We start from the raw sequence: 11,829 nt of genomic DNA, 5'->3' as shown, positions 1-11,829 counted from the left end.
ACGCGGATGCCGGAGACAGAACGGAACCTGATCCGCCGGTCGTAGCGTCTATGGGACCCTTAAGATTTAGTAATATCTTCAATGTTAGTTTGTAAATACAGAAAATGAGGTACAAAAATAGATAACATTTTATAAAATGTAACGGTACAAATAAACAAATGTCTGTTTATACTTCAGCATGCATGATATTAAATTTGAGGGTGTCTGTGCGTCCAACTGTTCTATGTTGTTGGGTGGGGCCTCAGCCACTTGAGCAACCATCTTAACCGGCCTTTGCCAGGCGCTCTCGTGTCCCGTAAGGGGCGCGATGATCCCGCTGGTTGGAGGCGCGCTGTCTGGTCCTTGTTGCTTCGCGCATTCCTTCTCCAGCTGGAGGACAATACTTTATGATCCAACTCTTGTTGGATATTTAGGGTCGGTTTCTGGATAGCGATGCTGTCCGCTTCGGTTCTTAAGAGGCGGCCATAGTTATCCTCTCTGTGCACGACCTGGGTGTCTTCTAGCAGCTCTTATAAAAATGGCTTCCTGTCGTGAACATCTGTATAATGTTGATGAATTACCCCTACATTCGCATGAGCCAGCAGACGTCTCCGAAGTAGTATTGGCTGTGAGGTTTACACAGCTACTCTGCACAAATGAATCTGTAAACTACATTTGTGCACATCACTTGTCGCCCAGGGCCGGTGCTGTTTATTAATGGGCTCTGCTGAAAGGTTTGGCTTATTAAAAATTCTGGGGCTTATTTTCTGGTAAGAGGCTTTTGGGGTTACGCCTCTATTAACTACGTATATATATATATATATATAATATAATATATATATAATATCTATATATATATATATATATATATATATTATAGTGTGTGTGCTTAAAAAATCACAGTAGATGCACGTGACTTCATTAAAAAAGCGAATACCACATGAAAATGATAGGCAGAAATCCAAGAGCTTTCGTCTTTACTAAGATTTCTGTTTATCATTTTTGCTTATATATATAATATATATAATATATATATATTATATAAAATCTATTATATATATATTATATTATATATATATATATATAAAAGGAGCCCATAAAAAGGCCTAAAGGAAGTACAATATTTCAGAGACTGCTCTCTCTCTCTCTCGCTGAAATATAGTCACTTTTCTTTCTATTAATTTAGGCATTTTTATGGGCTCCTTTTATTAGGTGGAATTCTGTTGTAACAGAATTTTTACACATGATCATACATACATATCTATATATATATATATATATATCATATATATATATATATATAATGTATATGATATATATATATATATATATATATATATATATATATATATATATGAAATTGTAATAGGCACAACGCCCTCTTAACTTTTTGAATTCTTTGCTCATTTTTGGATACGCTTGTCACTACAAAGCCTGAAAATTCAAGTTCAAAAAAATTTGAAGAAGAAATTGTGATCCCCTGTCCTGTACATAAACTACCTGTTTAAATTCGTATTTTTTGTTTATTCTTTCTTATCATTAAATTGAATAGAAGAACCTTTGCAGACTGGATAAGAACGGGGAGGTGCAGGCCGTTACACTGAACCAAATGGTCAGAGACTCCTTCTTCCCTGTCTCTGTGGAGAAAGTCAGGCCCTGGTATGAGGCCATGGTGACATATTACCGTATGCTCTTACACCCGAACAACGTCATCAGTTATAAGATGAAAGAGGGTATGTTATTTTGACGTTTGATTGTGGTCTCTTATTTATAACTGTCATTATTATAAAGTATTTCGGTCAGGTCGGTAGATCCTCTTCCTAGAAAAACTACATGTATGGATGTATACTGAATAAACTATAAATGTATCAAATTACCAGAACACACACACACATACACACACACACACACACACACACACACACACACACACACCACACACACATATATATATATATATATATATATATATATATATATATATATATATAAACTGCTCGTTTAATTTGTAATCATTTCTTGTTGACCACGAGAATTTATTTTAAAACAAAAGAAAATATAACTGGTGGATAAAACAGATGCGTAGGTCTAAAGGGCTCCGGTAGAACTGACCTCCAAACGAGAGAGAGAGAGAGAGAGAGAGAGATATGATGGCTTGAAGGCTTAAGAAAAACTGGTGGAAGAATAATCTGTTAAGACGGTGTTATGTGGGAGACAGCCATATCAAAGAAGAAATTGCATTCAGTAAGCAATGTTAGACAATAATGACATAACAAGAGTAAAATAACCTTCTTGTTGCATCAGATATCAATAACTCGAAGCTAATGTGCAATTGAAGGGAGCAGTGCCATCAGGGCACCTCACTGTAAGCATGACTTAAGGTTCCCTACAGCGCCCCTTAGGCCCCTAGCTGCGACCCCTTTCATTCCTACTTTCTACGCCTCCATTCTTATTGTCTTTCTTCCATCATACTCACCCTCGTCCCTCCCCCTGACAACTGCTCCATAGAGCAATTGCGAGGTTGTCCTCCTTTTACACCTCTGAAGAACAGACAGTGCGCCATTTACGACTTTCTGTATGGGGCACCCCCTGCGATGTGCCAATTGCACATTAGCTTCAAGTTCTTAATATCTGTTGCAACAAGGTTATTTTACTCTCGTTATATCATTATTGTCCAACAGTGCTTATTGGATGCAATTTCTTCTTGTATATGGCCGTCTCTCACATAACATCGTCTTAACGGATTAAATATAGGACAACATGGTTTTGTACCCGGAAAAAGTACACAAACCCAATTATTAGTTCGCCGTGAGAATGTATATAAAAATATGATAAACGGAAAAGAAACAGATGTGGTTTACCTAGACTTTACACAAGCTTTTGACAAGGTATAGAGTATAATATATTAGCGAAGACAATCAGAAAACATAATCTAGTGGACAAAGTAGAAAGATGGATAAAAGAATTTTTACACAACAGAAAACAGATAGTTATTGCAAACGATGAGAAATCGGATAAAGCTAAGGTAATATCCGGTGTGCCACAAGGTACGGTGTTAGCTGCATTGCTGTTTGTTTTTCTGATTGCAGACATCGACAGTAATGTTAAGGACTCGGTAGTGTGATGAAGATAGGAACTCGTTACAAAGAGACCTTAACAAAGTATATGAATGGGCAGAGGTAAATAGGATGGTATTTAACCCTGATAAATTTGAATCAATAAATTATGGAGATAAAGAAGGTAAGCTATATCCATATAGAGGACCTAATTACGAGACAACCACAAATAAGGAAGCAGTTAAAGACCTTGGTGTGATGTTGAATAGGAACATGGTATACAATCACCAAATAGCAATACTATTGGTAAAATGCAAAGCAAATATGAGAATGTTGTTACGGCACTTCAAAACAAGAAACGCTGAACACATGATTATGCTTTATAAAACGTATGTACGTAGTCCATTGAATATTGCAATATGATATGGTACCCACACTATCAAAAGGATATTGCACAAATAGAGAGTGTACAAATGTCCTTTACAGCTAGAATAGAAGAAGTTAAGGATCTTGACTACTGGGAAAGACTACAATCCTTAAAATTATATAGTCTAGAAAGGAAAAGAGAACACTACATGATACTACAGGTATGGAAACAGATAGAAGGAATTGCCGAAAACATCATGGAGCTAAAAATGTCAGAAAGAGCAAGCAGAGGTAGATTAATGTGCCCAAAACTATACCAGGAAAACTAAGGAAAGCACACAGGACATTAATCCACTACGCACCAACATCGATAATGCAGCGTTGCCAGCTCATCTGAGGAATATATTAGGAGTGACCGTAGATGTGTTTAAGAATAAGCTCGACAGATATCTAAGCTGCATCCCAGACCATCCAAGATTGGAAGATACAAAATATACCGGAAGATGCATTGTAGTAATTCTCTGGTAGACATTAGAGGTGCCTCACACTGAGGGACCTGGGGAAACCCGAACAAGATGCAAGGTCTGTAAGGTCTCTCTTCTCTTTCGTTTGGAGGTCTGTTCTACCCGAGCCCTTTAGACCTACACATCTGTTTTATTCACCTGTTACATTTTCTTTTGTTTTAAAATAAATTCTCGTTGTCCACAAGAAACAAGGATAAATTACATGCATGTGTATATATCTATATATATATATATATATATATATATATATATATATATATATATATATATATATATATATATATATATATATATATATATATATATATATATATATATATATATATGATACGCATTTAATTTGTTCTCGTTTCTTGTGGACCACGAGACACAAACACACATATATATGTGCGTTTGTGTTCTTGTAATTTAGTGAATATATAGTGGATTCAGTAGTCATCCATACATATTTTGATAATAATAATAGTAATAATGTCAAAAGATATTGCATTTTGTTACGTCCATATTATCAGATTTCATATTAAAATGTAGTTTCCATCCAAGTCACAGGACAATGATTTGATCCTTTTATGAATTTCTGAGAGATTTGAGGGTCGACACACAGGTCCTCAAGGTAACAAATTGTCACTTGGTACAACTCTCGATCTGTCTGAAAAAAAAATTAATTACAAATAAGTACTTTTTATACAAAACAGAAATAAATTAGAATTGAAGAAAAAAAATAGCGACACCATCAATCTGTCATTTTTATAATTCACTTTAATTTCTATCGATTTACTTACTGATTTGTTCATTTATTTTACTTTTCTTTTTGAATATAATTGATCTCTGCTTTCTGTATTTCTCAATACCTTCTTTCTAATGAGCACCATATTATTTGGAAACTTGAATTTTGAAGTCAGTGACCCCTGTGGGTTTATTCCATGTGAATGGGGTTTATCTTCTGATTAATAATGATAATATCAGAGACGTATTCCTCCTAGGATACATTCTAGTTTTCGACAACCAAAGAGTCCTGCACGGGAGGGAAGGATACCTCGTGACCGAGGGCACAAGGGAGCTCCACGGGTGCTACTGGGACTGGGATATGGTTAGGTCCTGCCGTCGAGTCCTTCAAAGGAAGCTTGGAATCCTCAAAACTTAGGATCTTGAGGAAGGCTACGCTGGACCCGCCAGAGAGTTACTGGTGAATTTCAATGTAATATAGGAATCTCCTGAAGCTATTGTTGAATTACAATGTACTTTTGTGGAAATCTCCTGAAGTTATTGGTGAATTTTAATGTAATTTGATAGAAATCTGAAGTTATTGGTGAGTTTCAATGTAATTTTGTGGAAATCTCCTGAAGTTATTGGTGAGTTTCAATGTAATTTTATGGAAATCTCTTGTTATTGGTGAATGTCAATATAATTTTATGGCGACCTCCAAGATTATTGGTGAATGTCAATATAATTTTATGGCGACCTCCAAGATTATTGGTGAATGTCAAAATAATTTTATGGAAATTTCCGAAAGTTTTTGATGAATGTCAATATAATATTATGGAAATTTCCGAAAGTTTTGATGAATGTCAATATAATTTTATGGAAACCGCCAAGAGGTATTGGTGAATTTCAATGTAATTTTTTTAAATCACACTTTCAGAATAATAGGAAGACTGAATTGTTTACCTTGATTTGGAGTTTTCCAAGAAACCTCGACGACGCTACATGTACGTTTTTCCGATGACTGAAGACCAGTAGATTTGTCTCGTTTGGAGTGATACGGGGAGGGGGAGGGGCCGTAGTTTAAATGTCTTTCTAGTTATCCTGACAGCTGAAGTCTGAGTTCGTTTTATTTTTGTTAATAGTATTTGCTTCTAAGGAACGATTCATCAAAGGCCATTGACAAACCAAGTTTATAGAATTCGTGAAATTTTCCGCCTTTATTCTAATTCTTTACCGTGTGATGTCACATTTAATAATAATGATAATCACAGGGACACTTGGCACGATCCTAAGATCCCCGAAAAGGAACCTAGAAAACTAGATGCCGAAGTAGCTCCATATGAAGAAAAGTGATGGACTGATAGATACGATGACTGATAGATAAAAATAATGTATAATGAAAAATTGGCAATAATATTTGTTTAATCAAACTGGGATATTTAATGCATTACGGCCGTAGGCTAACTGCATAAGTCCAACTTTAAAAAGAAAAAGGTAATGAAAGTTGTATGGTATTATGATATGTACTTCCATCTTATATTCATACAAGTTGATATTAAAGAATGACACATGAGCCATAGACACTTCATTATATATATGTGTGCCTATGTATATATATATATATATATATATATATATTTATATATATATATGTATATAAATAAATGTATATATGGTATATAGACACACACACACATATATATAGTATATATATATGTGTGTGTGTGTGTGTATCATATACATATACATATTTGTTTATATATGTATATATATATATATATATATATATATATATATATATATATATATATATATATATATATATATATATACATACATACATATAATGCACACACTTCTGTCCAGTGTACCATGTTAAAGTATTATTCTTTGTGGGAATCTTCAAGAATTTAAAAAGTCAGATAAAACAATAAACTCCAATATTGACAGGCTCTCTCTCTCTTCTCTCTCTCTGACTTCACTGCTACACTAATATTATCTTATTATCTTACTTAAGTTATCTTACTTCCAGAGTCCATCAAGAAGAGTCACAGAAACCTCAAATCTCGTTTTTGTTTTGCATTTCACTGATGCATAAAAGATTAATCATAAGTCGTGGAGTCCCTGTAGAAAAGTACGACCCACAGTGTGCTTTGCGCGGAGCACTGTTGGCAGTACTGAGTTTTTTTCTCTTTCATTTTGCATTAATATAGTTTTCCTCCCATTATAATCCACATTGAAAATCCAAATTTCGAACGAATCAACTTTAAAAGATTCGATTAAAGCTTAGTCTTCTTTGACAGGATTACTCATTCTTGACAGCTCAGTAGCAAAGTCATCAGTCGACAGCATATTAAAAGCATTCCAAATCCACTTGAAAGTGTTTGTAAATTATACTACAAGAGGTTTACCTGATATGTCAGTTTCAATCCAATAGGCTGATCAATAAGTTTGTAGGTCAAGACAGAGCTCCAGTGTTGTGGGTTCTAAAATATGACTGAAAGCTCACCTATTCTCTGATCTTGATTATTTAAAGCTCACCTTCAACTTGAAATTGAAATTCCAAGATCTTTGAATCGAACGGAGGGCTCACTTGTTCTTGAAAATGTATTGAAAGTTTATTTATATTTCGGAATTGAATTGAAAACTCTCTCCTACCTGGAATTTAAATTTAAAGTTTACGCATGTCTTGAATTTTTTCCAAAGTATTTTAAGCCAAAATCAGTTGGACTGACAGCTTAGTCCCTTGATTTGGGTCAGGTCAGAAAACAGAAGAAGAATGGAAAGGGAAACACACTGAGACTTGACCAAAATGCTGCGATGAACCACTTAAAGAATAGAAGGGTAAAAGGGAAATAGAAGGGAAAACGAAAGTAGAAGAGTTGTGAGGCTTGCGGGAGATCATGAAATATAAGAAGTCATTGGACTTTGAATTCCATTATTACTGAATTTATCCGTGTAAATGTTCTAAACTGACCATCAGTTGATGCATATTCAAGTGTATAATATGTCCATGTAACGAGTGACAGAAATCCAAAAAGCCCCGTAACACTTTATCTTCTATCGAAACCAAACGAGAATTCAGGCTTTGCACCAGAAGCCTCCAGAGCCTTTCAACGCCACGTCAGAATTCGTCCATATCATCGCTGTCTCCCTCTGCAACCTTGATGATGTTCGATCTTTTCCCCTCTGGGAAGATGTCGGTGGGACTTTGCTCCAGTGGGAAGACGTCGTCTGCGTCTTCGTCATCTCCGCCTATCTCCTCGACCATGGAAGTCACGTCGTCGGTCCTCGCAGCTCTGTCTCCTACCATCGAAATCACGTCGTCGGCCTTCGCAGCTCTGTCTCCTACCATCGAAATCACGTCGTCGGCCTTCGCAGCTCTGTCTCCGGCCACCTTCGACCGCAGGAGCCACGTTGTATCTTCGACCGCAGGAGCCTCGTTGATGGAACTGATGCTCGGAGAGCCCTGTAAACATTAGGAAACCGAGCAAAAAAACTTAAAAAAACCGAAAGTTTAGAATAAAGACGCTAATATCTAGATGTTGGAGCTAATAAATAGATCAAAATACTGGTAAATTATTAAAAGGTTTAATATTTAATGTACGATTTAAGACAAGGCAATCATTTGACTAGATAAATGTTTCAATAAGCAAATACCAAGGAGATTAAGTTTGTATTTATAGAAATAAACCGATAAGATATGTTGGTAGAATAGAGAGAAGAAAAATAACCTTAGTTGTTTAGTAGACAAAAATATATTTTGAGATAACCTTGAACAAAAAACTTTACGGCGACTGACCAAAAATAGTCTTTATTTAGAACATTCAATCCAATTTGTTCATTAACAGGAAATAAAATTTATCGTCACCTTATCGTCGTCTTGTTTACTGAGAGCAGCGCTTCTTCAATAAAACTTTCATGCTTATCATTTTATATAAATTTCAAGTACATTGCTAGAATCATAACTTCATATCGCCTACTTTATCTTTATGCAAACAGGCCAAAGGAGAAATGACGCAAATGCAATTATCAAAAGGAGAAACGGAATACAAAAGTTCTTGTCGTGCTCAAGAGTGAGGGCTCTAAATTAGGCATGAACGATGAAAATTTGCTTAATGAAAGGAACATTACCAAAATAAAAAAAAATGGTAGAGAGATATTACGAGAACTTGCAGGCAGAAAGGAAGACAGACATAACACCAATCTAGACGGCCTAGTAGTTGAAATAGGGTGGTGACTTACGTCAAGCTGTTCTTTGGTCTGTTTAAGAGCCAAAAAGGCTGCTGCCCATCAACTCTTGCAACGCTAAACGAAAAGTGGTCTGCAGAAAGTGTAATTAAAGTTCTTATTTTGGATGGAACGAGAACAAAGGCCAGAATACAGGGTAGCGTTAGATTATCTTCACTTATCCCTAAGGCGCGAAATAAAGTAGAAACGATCCCGATGTGAGTACAGTTTTGTAAATAGATACAGCTAAATTATAATCTGGGGAACGTATATTATATATATATAATATATATATATATATGTATATATATATATATATATATATATATATATACTATATATATATATGTATATATATATATAAGAAATTCCAGGCCAGTTCTGCCAACAGGAGTTCAAGGTATTCTAGTAAGTGAACACTGCGTAATTTGAAGATTTTGTGTAATATGTATAGGTTCTTAAAATCTTAGGGTAATATTAAAAGAATATAAATCAAACTATATATCATATTAGTTGTTAAGGAAAGTAGTACTATTTTTGGTAAAAATGCTGAAGTGTAAAGCATCCATGGTCAGATAGCGGCAGAAAAAAGCATTGTTAAGATTAAAAATAGCACGTTTATTGGGCGGACCAAGGAAGGCAAAGAAAGGAAGAAATTGTCACTTTAGGACTAGGGAATTGCCACTGACAGATATCTTACTGCAGTACAGAGTAATGGTGGGTGCAGAGGTTGCTCACATTGACTAATGCCCCCACTTCCTAAACAGGACGGCAAACAAACAGGTGCGTCAAGCTGAACTTTAAAGGGAGTTTTAGTAATGAAGGGTGCACGTGATTCTACGCTAGAATTTATTCAATGATGCACAATGATTCCATCTTAAATTTATGGGCTTTATAGTAGCAAATCTGCCCAAGAATGACCACAAAGAAAGTCTTTTGGTAAAAATGCGGAAGTATAAAGCATCCATGGTCAGATAGCGGCCAAAAAAGCATTGTTAAAATTAAAAATAGCACGTTTATTGAGCGGACCAAGGAAGGCGAAGAAAGGAAGAAATTGTCACTTTAGGACTAGGGAATTGCCATTGAGACTAAGATACACAGATACCTTACTGAAGCATACAGAGTAATGGTGGGTGCAGAGGTTGCTCACATTGACTAATGCCCCCACTTCCTAAACAGGACGGCAACAAACAGGTGCATCAAGCTGAACTTTAAAGGGAGTTTGAATAAAGAAGGGTGCACTTGATTCTATATATATACGCTGGAATTAATTCAGTGATGCACAATCCATCTTAAATTTATGGGCTTTATAGTAGCAAATCTGCCCAAGAATGACAACAAAGAAAGTCTTATTTGCTCTTCCATATGAATTTGAAGGGAAAATGAAAAAAAATTCATCTGGTGAATGTTAAAAGGAGCACTAAGCTCTCATCACCAGTCACTTCATTGTGAGTGGAAGATTAGCACTTTTTATTTGTGATAAGATAAAGAGACTTGGAAGGTTATTATTGTCTGTGATTAAAGTCTCCCTCATAGAACAAGCCATAATACTTGCAGTGTGAAGAGAGGCATGGAATCTAAAGGAAGCAATTCTGTGTAGTATTATCATGACAATGATTTCAGCATTAAGAATGGGCTACCTCAGTTTTTAGTTTAATACGGCCAGGTACAAAACAATGTTAATAACAAGAAGTTTAAGGGTGAACTGGTGTCCTGTGTGGCACAGGACATACCCTCGAACTTGAGGAAGTTAGGAACAAGGGAGGAAAAAGTTAAGTTTCGAGTCGAGGCCGCAACAAATACTCTGTACAATCAGAGCGACTAAAGAACTGCAAGCTGAAGTCTACGAGACACAGTGTCTATGATTAAAATAACCAATCTGATAACTAATCTTATCTTCACATGTTACAGATACTGCTTTTTTTCATTTTCCGTGAGTCTATCATTCTCGCATATACAAGTCAAGTGAATGAAGCTGTCTTAATTCAAAATATCTGGATTTAGTAGTGACGCCTATGTATAGCTATTCGCTATTCTTCCTGCACTGATGTCAAAACCACGAATTCTGCCCAGTTCCTTTACAAATATCAACGAAATGTCTTTTTTGCTTCTTAACATCAGTCAGCATGAAGATGGCCAAAAAGATAGTTTTTAATACAAGGTTATTCCTTTTATTTTATTTACATGGGCACCCTAGGATAGATTTCCACTACTTGGTTTTGTTACGTCTAGTAGATTTATTTAATAACAACCAAGGATAGACTGGCTTAGGCCACGTAAAGTTCAAGAAGGGACTGTCAACTCATGCAGTCTGATTTCAGCAAAGACTGGAACGTCAATACCATTCAGCATCTTCAAGAAACAGAGAGATTAGAATAATGAATGCAGAGATACTAAGATTATCTAAACCGGAAGCTACATTTTGAAAGCACAGGTAGGACAATCCAACCAAGCATCGCTATCTAGTAGACTGCATCCAAGCACAATGACCATGAGTTAAACGTTTTTAAAGTGGTTTCATGCATAAGATGCTGTTCAGATATTTAGCAGATACCTTAGAACAGGTTCATCTGATTGATCCATTGCATTAAAGATACAAAAAATTTAAATGTTTCCACATGCTCTGGTTTTAGAAAAAAAAAAGAAAAAAGACAGAAGTTGTTAGAGTTGTTTAGGTTTCAAGTCTACGAAATGGGCTAAATTCTGCTTGCTCTCTCAAAACAGAAAATGCGAAAGACCTTGCAAAAAGAGAACATTAATTCTAGACTAGTATAATGATGCTCTTCTACCATACGGGAACGATACCTTAACCAGCCTTCCTTCAGATGAGTCTAGTGCTGTGAAAAGAGAATCCACTCATGATGCATTTAAGTTTACAACAGGAATTTTAGAGAACCCTGAGCTTATATAAAAATGGTGCAACCATACCGACTATTCATACCGCACAATTAATAAAGAGAAGGATTGTC

At 35.6% G+C, this 11,829-nt stretch overlaps 2 protein-coding genes across 5 annotated transcripts in view; one reads left to right on the top strand and one right to left on the bottom strand.

The window, feature by feature from the left end:
• LOC135221753 (gamma-butyrobetaine dioxygenase-like) overlaps positions 1-5,701 on the top strand; it is a 29,490-nt gene extending 23,789 nt beyond the window's left edge. For both annotated transcript variants that reach the window (XM_064259560.1, XM_064259559.1), the window contains exons 9-10: positions 1,546-1,712; positions 4,909-5,701. In XM_064259560.1, the coding sequence (XP_064115630.1) occupies positions 1,546-1,712; positions 4,909-5,069 (328 nt within the window). In that variant the 3' untranslated portion in view covers positions 5,070-5,701. The remainder of the gene's footprint in view (positions 1-1,545; positions 1,713-4,908) is intronic.
• Positions 5,702-6,435: 734 nt separating this feature from the next.
• Positions 6,436-11,829, bottom strand: part of LOC135221750 (uncharacterized) — a 36,285-nt gene continuing 30,891 nt past the window's right edge. Inside the window, exons 10-11 of one of the 3 annotated variants that reach the window (XM_064259557.1) lie at positions 8,004-8,099; positions 6,436-7,961 (exon numbers count right to left, since the gene is read on the bottom strand). In XM_064259557.1, coding sequence (XP_064115627.1) covers positions 7,755-7,961; positions 8,004-8,099 — 303 coding nt within the window. In that variant the 3' untranslated portion in view covers positions 6,436-7,754. Of the gene's footprint in view, positions 8,100-11,665; positions 11,698-11,829 lie in introns of all 3 variants that reach the window. The other 2 variants (XM_064259558.1, XM_064259556.1) reach the window with 2 other exon arrangements.

The sequence above is a fragment of the Macrobrachium nipponense genome, chromosome 3 (genome assembly GCF_015104395.2).
Source record: "Macrobrachium nipponense isolate FS-2020 chromosome 3, ASM1510439v2, whole genome shotgun sequence".
Lineage (NCBI taxonomy): Eukaryota > Metazoa > Arthropoda > Malacostraca > Decapoda > Palaemonidae > Macrobrachium > Macrobrachium nipponense.
Note: the sequence above shows the minus strand (reverse complement) of the source record. Positions and strands in the feature narration are given on the sequence as shown.